Raw genomic sequence first — 15,287 nt, 5'->3', positions numbered from 1 at the left:
CTGGTTCAGGGGGTGGCTGATGGTGCTGTTGTCCATGGGTCTGGGGCTATCCTGGCCAAAACGGTCCTGGGAAAGGCACTGAAGCCTGCAGCAGTGCTGGGGAGCACTGCCCTCCCCCTCCCTGGAGGCACCATTTAGTGTGTGAGCTGCAGGATGACGTTTGCTTAATGAAATGCTGTTTTTCTAACATGAGCACGGATGTTCCCAGGCCTCTGAGCATCCAAACCCAGGCAAATCCCAAAGCAGGGGCAGGTCACCCTAGGGGAGCAGCCAGGAGGAGTTAGCACCTGTGTGAACACTGCAGTGTGATGGAAACCACCACTGAGGTAGAAACCATCAGCCCTGTTCAGGGCCTCAGGCTTCCTGGGCTGGGACATCTCCCCTTGGCCCTGTGCCTCGGGGTGGGTTTGGGGATGGGCAATGGGGCAAGGGCAGGGGTGAGCACCCCACGGTGGGCTGAGGGGTGCAGGGGACCTCAGCACTGATAACAGCAGGTACAGTGCAGCGAGCTGCAGTGTCTCATGTGCGCAGCAACCTGGATCCATCCCAGATGCATCCCAACACTGTCCCCCTACTGTGCTGCACCCTCTGCTGTCACACTGTGCCTAACCCTGATACCAAACTAAGTATTTCCCTAGATAACTGATATAAAATTAAATTAGTATTTTACTGAATATAGAGACTTACACATAGACGGGGCTACCAGGGTTCTTAAACTAGAAGTTCACTGTGTATAGAGGACACAGAAGGAAGACTTCCACAAGAGAACCAGATATCTTCTCTCAAACCAGTGAAGGTTCCTCCTGTTGATAAGGCCTGAGGCATAGGGAAATGGCTGTGAAAGAAAACAGCTCGAGGAGCCTCTCAGGGTCATAAATTAGCCCAAACAAGAACATGGAGTTAATTGGAGAGTCTAAACACATTCCAATGTCCTTAAGTGACGGGATTCCATGAAATGATAAAATGAGGGGGGGTGCTTCTCTCCAGACAACCCCCAGACATCACTCCTCAAATTCACAGCGCCTGCACCGCAGCCTTATCTGTCCAAATGACCACATGGAATGAGCAATGGGAACTGGGGGGGCAGTTTGTGGAGTGATGATGGATACGGATAGAATGAAGAGGTATCAGCTGGGAACTGTCTCTTCTCGGGGTGCACAGCAGGCAGAATGATCCCCCAGCACCAGGGACCTCAACAGTCACATTGGTTTCTAACCTGAGGTTATTTCCTCCAGCTCAGCAATTCCAGCCGCTGCTGGCCCTGGAGCAGGCAGGGCAATCCAGGGTCACTGCACGGCTCATTCCAGCAGCTCCTGCCCTCAAAGCCCTCTTACCTCCACATGCAGAGCGGCTCTCGGGGAGCTGGAGGTCACTGGGAGCCTCAATGATGCACAGTTGAAGGTGTCCCCATTTGAACCAAGCCCTGAAGTTGCAGCACAAGGAAAGAAAGCAGCAAAGGAGCCATCTGGGACTCTCCAAACACATGGCAGGGAACACCAAGGCAAGAAACTCAGCTGCGAGAAGCCCATTGTCCGAGGAGGAGGCTTCTGTGCCTGTGTGGAAGCTTGGTGGCCAAGCAGGTGAATTGGCTTCTGAGAACACTCCTGGCATTAGAAAGGAAAAACTGTGGGTTAGGAACTGGTTCTCTTACAGCCTCAGAGATGGCTTTGGTTGAAGGGAATGGTCCAACACAACAGCTTGGCATTCAGCTGGATTTATACACAGCATCCTTCAGGAGCTCCTGCCTCCAGGTCCCAGCTTCCAAAGAGCTGCCATGTCCAGAGCAGCCACCACCATGGCTCTGCAGAGCAGACCTGCACACACAGCACTGCCATGGAGCTACACAGCTATGGGGAGACCTGGGGATGCAGAAGGGATGGCCCTGATGGGGGGAAGAGCAAGGAGCCACCCGGGCATGGCAATGGCCAAGGATCACTCAATAAAGCAGGACAGGCTGGTGGCTATGGGCACGCAGTGATGTCCTGCCACAGCCCCTTCCCTTCACACGTCACCTTCTCACCTGCTCAGCCTCTGCAGCAGCTCCCGGTCACCTCCCTGTCAGTGGGACATCGGGATTTGCCCTTTGCTTTCTTTCAGCACTGACAAAGACTCAGAAGTGTTGGAAGTGCAATTTTTGCACCACCGGCTAAAAATAGCCCAGTGAAATTCCAGAGCTGCCTTCCAGCACCGCCGGCTGCGCTCAGCTTCCCAGGACAATGGCATCTGCAGCCTGCGAGCAACAACAGCGCAGGCCGGGCTCCAGCTCCCAAAATAACAAGTCATAAAGGGCAAATTCTGTCTTTAATTACAGCTGCACAAAAAGAAGTGTTTGAGCAGAGCATCACCAGGACACCCGAGCACACGTGCTGAACTGGGGAGCGCTGCAGGAGCAGGATGGGCTAACCCAAACAGGAAATGCCCAGGGAAGCTGCAGCTGCCCCATCCCTGGCAGTGTTCAAGGCCAGGCTGGATGGGGCTTGGAGCAACCTGGCTCTAATGGAAGGTGTCCCTGCCCATGGCAGGGGTTGGAACTGGATGAGCTTTAAGCTCCCTTCCAACTCAAACCATTCTGTGATTCTACAAAGAACTCAGGAGGCATTACAGAGGGTGTGAGGCACGTGTAGTTAAGTACGTAGAAGAGTTGAAGCCCTTTGGCACAGGTTAAAAATAAATGCAGACAGCAAGGAGAGGCTGTTCATCTGCTAAACTCACATGAGGCTCCTGGCACACTGCTTCCAAGTTCAGGTGTGAAATGTCCAAATTCAGGTGTGAAGCTCCCAAGTTCAGGTGTGAAAAGGCACAGATGGAGCAGCACAGGGATGAGCTTTAAACCACTCAGAGGTGCACAGAAGCAGCTCCCGGTGCCATCCTGGAAACTTACTTTGTTCTCTTGATTCCAGCTCATGATGATTGGATCCGTTCCAGGGAAATGCTGATTCTCCAGCCTGCAGGCAGGCGGGAAGCCATGCTGCACTTCTTGCAAAGACAAACCTGTGTCCTCTGGTCACCTGTACGGGAAAGCACACCAACGCGGCAGCACCGACCTCCCTTTCAAACTCTGTGATGCAGTAATGCAGCCTGCAGAGGGCAAGTCCAGGCTCCCAGATGGGAGCACTGCAAATGGATGCTCAAGTTTATAAGCCAGGAAGAACCTGCCTGATGCTCTGCAATACTCCGTGTGAAACAACGTGAACCCAGGACACTAAATCAGCACTTTCAAATCCATGACAGTCCAAGTGCTATCGCTGAACCCTGCAACCAGGACAAAAGGAAGTGGGCAACAGAAGCAGCTTTCTGAAGGGTAAATAGGAGCCAGCCCCCTTCTTTTGGTGGCTGTAAGGAAGGAAATAGTTTCACCACCTTTCTCTCCTGTGGCCCTGTCTGTGACTGAGAGATGCCCCTGGCAGGAGTAACCTCTGCTGTCAGCTCACTGGAGGAGACCCACACACAGCTCCTGTGGCTGCTCTCCTGTTTCCTCACTGAAATGTGAAGGGGAAGAGACATTAGAACCTGCCAAGGATATCAGTATGTGGGGCAACAGCAGCTGCCAAGCATGCCTGGGTGTGGAGCATCTGTGACACCAGCCTAGGTGGCTCTGGGGCATCTTCACCCCCAGCAGCCAGGCTCTGCTGCTGCTCCTGCTCCCTGGAGCACCCAACTGAAGAGCAGAAGCCAGGTTTGCTGTTCCTGCCAGTGAAAGGTTAATGTTAAAGTGAAAGGTTAACTGTTCCTGCATTGGTTTGAGAACAATAGCTATCCACATACCTGGTTACACCAGGTGCCAAGGCTGCACGGGCAGTGTTCTGCAAGCATAAGCTTCTGTGACATGTGCTGACTGATGGCATTAGTTTTCCTTGTTTCAACTATTTTGTGCCAATCTCAGCTCAATGCTGTTATCCACACCATGAGCTGAATGGTGATGGGTTTTCTGTACCTCAGTTGTAGACAGCACAAGCCACGTGCAGCAAAGTGGGTCTGTGCATCGTTTTTCATTCTGCCCCAGCAGAAATGTCCCATCTCCAGAACTTTTCCATCTGCTACAACTGGTGGATGCTCAGCTGCAGCCAGAGAACCGCTGCCAGGCAAGACCAGGTCACAGAAGACTTAAAGCATCCCTTTGAATCCCTTATGTTCATGTCTCTTACACATTACCTTCCCAGCTGGAGGAGAAAGTCATCCACGTGTCTAGCCCAGGCACAGGAGGAACCAGGGCTGGTGAGTACGCTGCTGATCCAGGTTTGTCCTGCACCAACAGGCAGGGTGAAAAGGCTTCTTAAAACCCCCCACCCATGTGTTGTGTGCCTGGAATACTGAGGGCAGGTTTCTGCCTCTGCCAGGCATCTTCCATCTGCAGGAGACCACCTGAGGTAACACTCACAGCACAACCTCCTTTGAGCTTGGGTTGGTGGCTCTTCGCCCCCCATTCTGCAGTTAGATTTCTGCTACAGCTTCAAAGACGGGTCTGATGAAGAAACACTGCTCAAGCCCAACTGTGAAAGACCTACCTCCAAACTCAAGTACTGATCTGAAGCTGGCCCCAGGCTGCGAGTAAAGCAGGTGCTGCCTGGGCTGAAGGAAAATAAACCAGGAGTCATTACTATATTCTTAAATATGGTTTAATACTCTTCTCCATTTCTGTACATCACAACACCAAGATATCACTGCTTGGGATCTCTCTGCAGAGGCTATATAGTATGCGAAGGCTAGGATTTTTCACCCCCGTTTATCGTGTTTGTATGTGTAAGTGTAATACATATCAGTATATATTGATATACACATCAATATATAATGCAATATATATCACCGAAGAGAACACATTGATTAAAGAAATACAAAAATTTGGCATCATTTCCAAACTTAAATAGTAAAAATAAAAACTACAAAAAGGAGCTGCATACCCTAATGTATCATGTGAAACAACAAGCAGTATATTCAAAAAATGTAAATTTACATCCAATTTTTCTGGTCTTGTCATGTCACATTAGACCCATTTACAATGGCAAAGTCATGAACATGCCGCCGTGGAGACCACAGATGTGCTCAAACCCGGGTTTGTGCAGATCTGCGGCGGACCCGGGCCCACCTCCTGTGAGAGATTCCAGCTTTGATGTGAGAACACCAGCAAAGCCATCTGATCTGCCAGGTTCTAAAGCAGGGGTACGAGTTGTATTGCTCACAATGACTGTCATTTTGGACCTCAGAGAACAGCGTGGCAGAAGTTTTAAGACAAGCTCCCCCTTCATTCAAGTGAAACAGGATTATGGGAAAAGTAGGCAGGTATGCAGCTTGGAAGAGAAGCTGCTTTTGACTGATGCGCCAGGAGTGACAGAGCCAGTGAAGAGCAGAACTACCAGGCACCACGACATCAGAGAACCCAGTAACCCCTCAAAAGCAGCAAGACCTGTGCATTACCTCGTGCCAACGCTCCCTTCACCCTCTGCCTGCACCACGACCTGAAAAACCCTTTGCCAGTTCAAGCAGCTTGAAGTGCATTCGATATAGCAGGCATGACAAAAAGCTTTCTTGAGTCTTGATGCCACCAGAAGTTTTAACCCATAAAGGGCACATCAAATGTTCAGCATCAGATTTACAGGAGACTCGCGAGCCCATCCCATAAGCTGCCTTAGTGCTAGGAGATGGGTGTCCCACGGGTTGTGCTACCATTCAGCATACACATATGGAATGCTCCAAACACACCAGCACTAGGGTTTCTGCCAAGGACTCCATTTGCTAGTTACTCCTGTCAAATACCCGCTTCCATGGAAGAACTGTGGGTTCAAATTCACATACTCAAGGAAACCTTACGCAGTCCTAAAGCAAAAGAAAACTTACTGAGGAACAAAACAAAGCAAAGTGTACCTTACTGCACTGAAATCAGGTGTTTATTTCTGTCCAGACTGAAAATAATAATAATACTAATTATAATATATCCTGAAGGCTGCACTGCTCCGATCCAAATTAAGCCCAAGACTTCAGCAGCATTTTCATTGCAATCAATGAAGTGCATTTCCTAGTTTGTGAAAGCAGTGCTTCTGCAAATAGATTAAAGCACGTTTGGCTGGTAAGCCTCCCCATCCCATCTGAATTTGCAAGCCACACATAAGCTAGCACTCAAGGTAAGTGCCTTCTCATTCTTTAGAAGAGAATGAACGGCTCCAATTTTATTACATTTCTTCTTCTGTAGTCTAAGCTGAGAGTGCCATGTAAATGGGTCACGGGGCTGCAAAATGCAGCAATTGATCTCTCCAATCAAAGTAAAAAGAAACGAACCAGTAGGATCTTACTTCTATTAATTTTCGAAGGAAGAGGTTTTACAGCAGTTAAAGTATCATGAAGGTTAAAAAAATCATTTCCATAAAATACAAGAGCAACCAATTTCACCATTGAGTAAAAGTAAAAATTGGGATTCTTTTTAAATTAGTCCAAAGTGGAATATAGGAACTTAGTAGTTTGCTGCTGTACTGACACTATGACAAATCAAAGTGTAGGGTTTTGCTTTTTTTAAATCCAATGTTTGTGGATCAAGTTCTGGAAATGTTCCAATTCTAAGGCAGGGATCTGTTGTGTTTTCCACCATGAGTTTGCTCCTTGGGTTGGATGCTGGAGGGGCGAGGCACATTTTGCCGGACCCAGGTCGACTACCTAGTAGTCATCAAGGTCAAAAAATTCATCGTCTCCTCCTTGGTATTCCATTCCCTGGAAGTCCACTCGGTACCGCAAGATACCTGGGAAAAACAACAGGCTTTAGCTTCTCCTACATCCACAGAGCTAGAAAGGCATTTCAACAGTTCCCTGAGCCCCGGCTGCACGTCAAGAGGTTCTCAATTCAGTTCTCAGCAGCTGACTTAGCACTTGTATTGCGAGTTAGGCTCAGGCTGAGGACTGACAGCAGACATCCAGCTAGTGTGGAAATGCTACATCCATGTAATTTAGTGCCAAAAAGAGGGAGTACCTACCTGCCCAGCATAGGCCAAGCTTTCTGCTGGAAAAGCTGACCCTGTTCTAGGAGCACTGTATCTCCAAGAAGCAGCAGTGACAGATCATTTGTCCTACTCTAACTGCTCAGGCAGTGAAATTCAGAAGGCAGCTGGCACTGAAGTAACTTTTACAACAGTAAAAGCAGTCTTTAGTGGCCATCTCCCTTGACCCGACCCTCCCCAAACACCAGCCTGGGTTTCTGGGAGCCTTTATCCCTGGGAACATTTACTTAGCTGAAGGGTATTCAAGGAGTATTTCAAGTCTATAGGGAGCATGGTAGCAAAAGTAGCCCACCATGCAGAGAGACTGGATCTGAGAGGACAGGAAGGACTCCTGGAATTACAAACTCTGAAAACTTAGAAACCTGTTGCTCCTTACCTAGCCAAACCATTCAGGCTTGAATCCTTCTGATGAGTGTTCTCTGGCCCTTAGAAATTTCCTCTTTGCAATACACTCTGTTCTATATCCATCAACCTAAACACAGCAAGTGGCAACAGCCAGCTTATCAGCCAAAAAGCAGCAGCTTTGCCCTGGGATCCCTAGTCTGGGGAGAACAAGGTGCACAGCAGGTGGTTTGGCTCTACCCCGCTAATGCTTTTTGTCAGACTGAAGCACAGCAGCTATCTGCACCTCTGCCAGACTTAGCTGAAACTGGTCAGTGAGCTCAGGAGAAAGACTGCAGGATTTCAGAAGCCTCATTCCTCCATAAAGTTGGGCTAAAAATGCTTTCATATTGAAAAGAAAGAAAGACCAGGGAGCAAAGTGCAGGGAAGTTCTGAGAGCTGAGTAACAGATATCCAACTGCTTCAGAAACTAGGCTGGGGTTTGTCATACAGCACTTCTACACAGCAGGGCATGGTCTGCCACAGAACAACAACTGTGCACAGAGCTTCAGGCAGTTCACAGCCTTTCTGAAATTCAGCAGCCGGAAAGGAGGAGAGTCCAGCCTCTGAGCACTCTGAAGGACAAAGGGATCTGCGGAACGCAGTTGGAAAGTGGCAGCTGCACAACATGCAGCATCATCGTGCTGAATATGGGATGAATTCACCTGCAGATCCCTGATGAACATGATAGTTTCTTGAACTGGTATCATAACTAATAAGATTAATCCCACTTGCACTGGCACCACATTACCAAATCAACCATTAAAAAAGATGACAAACATTTTTCTCTTGAAGTTTACCTCCAATTCCTCCAAATCCTTTCACAAATTGGGATCCTTCCTGTGATTTGTCTGTAACAATTTCCAATGTTGCTCCAAATTTCTTGTAGTTGTTTGCAAACCACTCCAGAAGGGGCATACTTTCTATCAGTTCATGTTCCTGGCCAGTCTACAGAGACATTGGAGGGGATGGAAAAAACAGTAACAGAAAGGTTACATCACTGTGTGTTAGGTGTTAAGAGTTGTCTTTGGCTTAAAGATCGCTATTGTCTTCTGCTTAAAGATCATTATTGTCTTCATTTTTAAAGAGAGACACCAGCTTCATGCTTCACAGGCTGGAGCAGCCAACACACTTGCCAGGGTCCAGCTGATAGGCATTTAGACACATCTGTATCAGCCAAGCACTGACACAAGCAGAAGGCTCCCGGTGTTAAGAAGTTCAGTCCTGACAGTCCTTGTTTTGGGCCCCCATACTACAGAACTTAGAAGCAGGAGAGGAAATACCTTGTTTATTCTCCTGCTCAAGTGTCAGCTCATGCTACACTCTTAGTTTTTAGTGTTTCTTTAGATTTGCTTTATACCCCACAAACACTCCATTGCCACTCATCTAACCAGGCACTGCTCACTCTAGGAAATACTGATCTGTGCAAATACAGAGGCAAGTACAGAGCTTTGTAAGCAGGTCAGGTGATTATTGGCACAGAAACACAACATCACTGCAGAATACAATGGAAACCTGCCATGCACAGAAGGAATTGGCAATTACCCCACCAGGAGGGAAAGGGCTACCCTGGCAGTCCATGCATGAGACAGAGATGACCACCATCAAGGGACAGACTTCTTTGCCCAGCTTACTCTGCAAAGTAATACAGACCCCCACACCCTGTCAGGGTTTTTTGACCTGCACAAGCAAAATCTGATTGGTTGTGACCACATAGGTGCACAATAAACAGGGAGTTACGGTTTGGGACCTTAGCCTGTGAGTTGCACAGTGTCTACCAAACTCTTCTAGCAGGTAGCTTGACGGTGGCCAAAGACTCCTTATTGCCTGTCACTTCATTTACACCATCTTGGAACTGGTGGAAGGGAAGATAGGAGTAAAGCAAGTGTGGAATCCAGGGGTTACATAGAAGGGGAACAGGAAGAGCCACAGGTTGTCATCTTGGAAGACTCATCTGAGTGCCAGAAACATGGCACATATTCACCTGTTTATGACAAACTAAGCTCAGAATGCTGCACCAGTACACTGAGAATGAATTTACAGGCCCCAAAGCTGAAATACCTCTTTATCTGTGAAGTGGGATTTATCCTTCTCTTGCTCTGGTGTCAAATACAGAATCTTCTCCTCTGAAAATGGAGGGGAAAAAAATATGAGGTTGGATAAACTACCAGGTGCAAGTTAAAGACAGCAAGAGCCTGACAGCAGCCAGCAATTACAACAAGTATTATGAATAACAGACATTAGGAAGAAATATTTTACTCAGACTGTGGTGAGGCACTGGTTGCCCAGAGAACCTGTGGCTGCCCCTCCCTGGCAGCATTCAAGGCCAGGCTGGATGTGGCTTGGAGCAAGCTGCTCTAGTGGAAGGTGTCCCTGCCCATGGCAGGGGGTTGGAGCTGGATGAGCTTTAAGGTCCCTTCCAATCCAAACCATTCTAGGATACTATGAAACTGCCTTTCTTTCTAGGTGAAGTTCTATAAGAAATCAAACGAGCACACCAGTAGAGAGTAACTGTCATGTCAACACCAAAAAAGGCAGAGGTCCTGCTGTAGGCATTATGGTTTGTCTGTAGTTGGTAAGAATCATGTTTTTGGCCACGAGACAAGTCAGCATCCCCTCTTATAATGCACTGGTACCACATTATACTTTCACACCGGAAAGTCAGGTTTTGTGCTACTCTGTGACAAAGTACCACCCCAGCACTGCAATTCTTTCTCCACAGTGGAAGCTTGCTGATTTCATTCAGACTTTTCCCCAGAGTAACCAGGAAGTTGCAAGTTAGTGACCTGCCTACCTGACATCCCCTTGATCAAGTCCTTAAAGATCTACTTAAGGAGTTCCTGCAGCATAATCTACCCAAGAGAGTCGGCATAGGTGTTAAACCTTCATGGACATTTCAGTCTCGCAGAAGCACTACCTACCCTCAGTGCCTTGGCAGTGCAGAACATATCTCATGATATCCAGATTTTCATAGACTATCAGTATCTCTACTGCTCCCATTTCCAAAGCTTTTAGTGTATCTTCAACGCCAAAACAGTACTTCCCCGTGTCCTGACTGATTTCATCGAAGTATCGTCCTGCAGCCAGGATACAAAGAAAGAGGTTGTCATAAACACTGATCATACCACATGGAGCTTTAAACAAGCCTGATTTAAATGCAAGAAGCAGCTGGAAAAGGAGACTGTAATGCTGCTGAAGGAAGCGAAGGATACGGTAACATGTCAGAGCATGTAGTTTAAAACATTCATCAGCAGAAAGCTGATGAATGTTCCAAATCTAACAAATACTCCCTGAAATACTGCCCTGTCAGGAATCTCACTCCACTGAAAGGCTTGCCTTTGCTGTTACACAATCAACTGGACTAACCCACCAGCAGGAACCATCTAACTTCACCCTTCCCAGTGTAAGGTATCTACTGTTACTATTACCCTCCTGTGCTTCCCATCTAGTAACGTGTGTCTTTGAAGAGTCAAACAAAGGATCTTTTCTATTCCCATCTTAAAACAAAAAAACCTTAACTTTCATCTTGCAGAAGATGCAAGTGATCTGAGGAACTATTTTTACCCCCTCCTATCCAAATGTCACCAGAAGGCCTGAAAACTGAGGCAATCTCTGATGAAAGGCTAAACAGGGAACATCTGAGAAGTCCAGTGCGAAAAACAAGAAACCTCCCCACACACTCCTTAAAGCCTCATTAAGTCCTGCAGCATTTAAGAAGGTGTTCAGATAACAAAGACCACTACAAGTCATGCTCTGCTCACCTCAGAAAGCATCACAGGGCTGAGGTAGCACACAAAGGCACTACTAGGAGTCCTAAAGCAAGCTCAGCCTAGTCAGTCAAGCACATCTGGCTCAGAAGGCTGAACATGTGGTTACATACCTATTAGTTTCTTCTCTTGAATGAATTTCACATTGGAGAGGACCTCAGTTGACAACTCAATTGCTTGATTGAATCCGTTTTCTCCTCCATATGAAATGTCAACTAGTTTGAGCACTTTGGATTGCAACCGCTAAACAAGAAAAAGCAGACATGAAAAAGAGTCTATTACACAGCACTGCCATAACACTACTTCATAATGCCACAAGAATAAGCACTTGGCAAGAGTCACAGCATTAATCTGTTTTGCTTCACTTGCAAGCAGAGTTTCTCAGTCAGAGGGACCTCTGCATGTTTGATACTGAAGCACAGTTTTCAGGCAACAGGGACACGGAGATTAGGTTTAGTAGAGTTTAATTCCAATAAAGCTTCTACTTTAGATTTGGAAACAGAAAGAATGTGAATGGCATTTCCAAACCAGGGAGGACAGATTGCTTTTCAGCACTGTTGTTAAGAAAAGGAGATACTATCTCCTTGTGGGAGGCATTAGAAAATCCTCCTAGGATATTAGGTATTCTATATCTCATTAGGATACATCAGATGTTTAGTTTTGATCAAATTACTTAAGACACCGAAGTTATATTCCTCATTAGATGCATCTCATACCAAGTAGCTACTGCTAATATCACCGTTACTACTGACAAGCTTAAACATTTGGGCTTTGCTCAGAAAAGGCCACTCACCTGATCAAACATGTCAGATTGACTTAATTCAGTTTTGAAGTCAGCTGATCCAGCTAAAACGAGACCAGCCACGTTCACCTTGTCGCCAGAGATGAAGAGTTGCACGGCCGTCTCTGCTACCTTCCTTACGTAGTTGTGTCGTTTCTCCATTCTCAAGCGAGCAAAACGCAAGGCAGACTGACCTCCTCTACCTTTACAAGAGAACAGATGTGAAGGAGTGATTTGGAAGTAATTTCAGTTCACGAAGATTATTAGTACATGGCTCCAACTGGGCTCTGAATAACTCAAGCCAAGGGCAGATGCAGCCTTCAGAATTAGTTTGCCACAAGCAGAGCCAGGGGCACTCACTGAAACAGTAAGTGAATAGAGGGTTCACTCACAGCAAGGGATTTTTCTCCACATATCCCAAAGAGGGAATTATGTTGTGGGGGGTTTTGTTTTTCTTTTTATACAGACTTGAAACTTTCTTTAGAAATTGAACATCTGTGTACATTTTCTATGTCCTGTACCTTCACTAAAAGCCATTTCCTTTGTTAACACTGCCTCAACGTGCTTTTCTTGCCAATGCAATACATTCCAGTAGACTCTGCTGCAGCAACTTACTGGGGGAGATGTTTCAATTTCATTTTGTCCCATCCCAATCTACAAAGGACAGTAAGCCAGGAGTAGCTAACAGACTGAACTCATCAGTGGTTTACTACAATGCAACACCAGACAGCAGAACTACAATTTTGCTTGCTCCATTAGGCTTCTGTGCTTCTTGCAAGGAACAGCTTCTGGCTTTTCACGCTGGTATGCATACAACACCATCAGATGCAAACTTTAAAGACACTACCAAGTGATATTACTACTTGTGCTATTAATATTTAGGTAAGTCTATCTCAAAACCAACTAACTGGTCAAATGCTCCAAGAAATAAAAAGCATGACTTGAAGAAGATCAACTAATGAATCACATATTACAGTGATTCACTAATTTTGACAGAAGGCTCAGACTAGAGGCTGTGCTGTCAGATTTGATGGAAGCAAAGAATTGAGCAGAGCTAAACACCTGCAGGCCAAGTTTCCTGCTCCTGCCCTCCCATCCCACCCCATGACGTTCTGCTGCAAACTGTCTAGACAGATTAGTGTGTTACCATGCTTCTTTGGAAGATCCACAGTGAATTTGTGCAGGACTTCTCTTGTGTTTCCTTGAAGAGTTCCAAAGAGTGCACCACTACCATCTATTACAATAAAGCCAAACTTGCTGTCGTCAGAAAGCAGCGCTGTAAGAGCCTGGAAAAGAAAAGGATGTTGTCAGCAGTAAGCACCAGTCCATTAATGACCCTGGTTCAGAAAGGCCACCACAAACAGTGCACCTTGAATTTCAGTTCTGTAGGTGGTCTTTGCTATTACATACAAATAAGCTAGAGGGAGGTGGGACTGTCCTCACACAATGCTGCCAAAAGCAGAAAGGAAACTAGTGCTCAGGCTTGATGACAATTTTCACTGCATTTACGAGTTCATTGCCTGACACTGCAGGCAGGTGGAATAGCAAGACCCTAAAGATGAGCTCTGGAAAGTGAAACTATCACACCTCTATGAGTCTGCATCACCTCTCTGGTTAGCAGAACTGGAAGAGGAATTTTCCTAGCATTCCAGCCAGGAAAGCAGAACTTGCTTAGTTCACTAGATCAGGCTATTTGGGCTACTTTCATCCTGCAAAGCAATGATACAGACTTTCAACTTGACAACTGCAACAAATACTGGTTTGTTGCACCTGCTGGCTTCAAGTCCCAAAGGCAGAATGATGAAATCTGTAGTGGCTATGACAAATTCAGCCTTACAAAGCAGAATTAAGTAACAGCAGCAATAATTGCATAACTGGCTATAGAGAAGAACATTTGCTGCAAAATGAAAGTTATCTTCCCTTTAAAGAAAGCAGCTAAATTCATTCTATAAGGTCAATGAAGTTGACTAACCATTAATGTATTGCTTAATATCAAGGCTTTTGAGTTACTTTTGTCCTGCCCAGCCTTGGTTCTGGTGGTGCGGGACATCCCCAAATACCCACATTCTACACTCCTTTCTCGAGGGCTTCTGTCAGCTACTGTCCCCTCAAGGGCAGCCTGAGTGGGCAGGAACATTCAGCACACTCACTTCTGTTCACTTACACAAGCCCAATAAAAGTAAGAGCAAGAATCCTTTTTCTTGCTGGTAAAACCACATCAGCAGGATGGAGAACTTGTCAAACTCCAGATTGTCTGAAGCCACCAGTTTAATACTGAAAGTGTGATGGTGTTGGTTTACTGCAGAGGACCTTTTAACTACATGCACGCCTGCCAGCTTGATTATTGGGCTGAATGGAAAGGATCAAAACTATCAGTCATCTTTACGCAAAATCCACACAACCACATCTACAGCTTTCAAGCTTAAAAGAAACAAACACTAAAGTTTAATGGAATCTACTGGCCAAAAGAAATATTCTGTATTAATTTCTCAGCAGTGGGATGAATGAGAGGAGGAAGTGGCATATTACATTGCAATCTATTTAACTGGGACAGAGCCAAGCAAATCGTGTGACTGGAATGAAAGCTCCAGCCAAGGTATCAAAAATAAGTCATTGCAAATCCTACCCTTCAGACACACATCAGGGTTCATATCCCTCTTGGGAAGTTACTTTGGTTTCACACAGGCAATAAAATATCTAGAGGAAATCTTACCAGATCCTCTTGCCAGGCAGCAGATGCCTGTGGCTCTGATGTTCTCGATTCCCTCTTATTTTAATAAAGTATCCAATGCTCAGAGATTCCCTCCATTTTCCCTTCATTAGTTCTATGTCAGCAATTCCACAGTTTGACCTATCAAGCACAAGCTTTTATTCTGTTCCTTCAGTCTGAGATGAGTTTCCTCTCCGCTGATTCAGCCTAAAGGTGATGATCACCTCCTCAACATGCCCTCACTTTCACTGGAAAGCTGCTGATGTACCAAGCCAGACACCCTCACCTGTTGTAGCTGCATGTTGGGGAAACCACTAGGTTAAAAACACAGTTCTACAACCAAATGAAATAGACAAATCAAGACTTCAGTGCTAACATCATCTTGCTGCTCAAGACAGCATATAGTAAGCTTTTGATTATGCAGCACAGACAATACCAATGAAAATAATCCATACTCAGAAAACAGGAGAGCAAACAGCCCATGGAGAAAGGTGCTGTTAAGTAATCACAGCAGCAGCAGCAATTACCACGAATTCCTCTCAAGTTCTTGCCACCCTCTTGCTTAGCAATGCTACACACCAGCAGCAGTGTGTTCACAGCTGCCCCCACCAACAGCCCACTGGGCAGCAGCTACTCTTTTGGTAGTGAACAGCCCCTGAGGCAGTAGC

At 46.2% G+C, this 15,287-nt stretch overlaps 1 protein-coding gene across 8 annotated transcripts in view; it reads right to left on the bottom strand.

The window, feature by feature from the left end:
- Positions 1–4,426: 4,426 nt before the first annotated feature.
- Positions 4,427–15,287, bottom strand: part of ETF1 (eukaryotic translation termination factor 1) — a 28,082-nt gene continuing 17,221 nt past the window's right edge. For 5 of the 8 annotated variants that reach the window (XM_080627435.1, XM_080627434.1, XM_080627433.1 and 2 more), the window contains 7 exons: positions 13,057–13,195; positions 11,922–12,112; positions 11,242–11,371; positions 10,283–10,438; positions 9,423–9,487; positions 8,162–8,309; positions 4,511–6,725 (listed from right to left, as the gene is read on the bottom strand). In XM_080627435.1, the coding sequence (XP_080483561.1) occupies positions 6,643–6,725; positions 8,162–8,309; positions 9,423–9,487; positions 10,283–10,438; positions 11,242–11,371; positions 11,922–12,112; positions 13,057–13,195 (912 nt within the window). In that variant the 3' untranslated portion in view covers positions 4,511–6,642. Of the gene's footprint in view, positions 6,726–8,161; positions 8,310–9,422; positions 9,488–10,282; positions 10,439–11,241; positions 11,372–11,921; positions 12,113–13,056; positions 13,196–15,287 lie in introns of all 8 variants that reach the window. The other 3 variants (XM_080627430.1, XM_080627436.1, XM_080627437.1) reach the window with 3 other exon arrangements.

Source organism: Psittacula echo, assembly GCF_963264785.1.
Source record: "Psittacula echo genome assembly, chromosome: 11".
Lineage (NCBI taxonomy): Eukaryota > Metazoa > Chordata > Aves > Psittaciformes > Psittacidae > Psittacula > Psittacula echo.
Note: the sequence above shows the minus strand (reverse complement) of the source record. Positions and strands in the feature narration are given on the sequence as shown.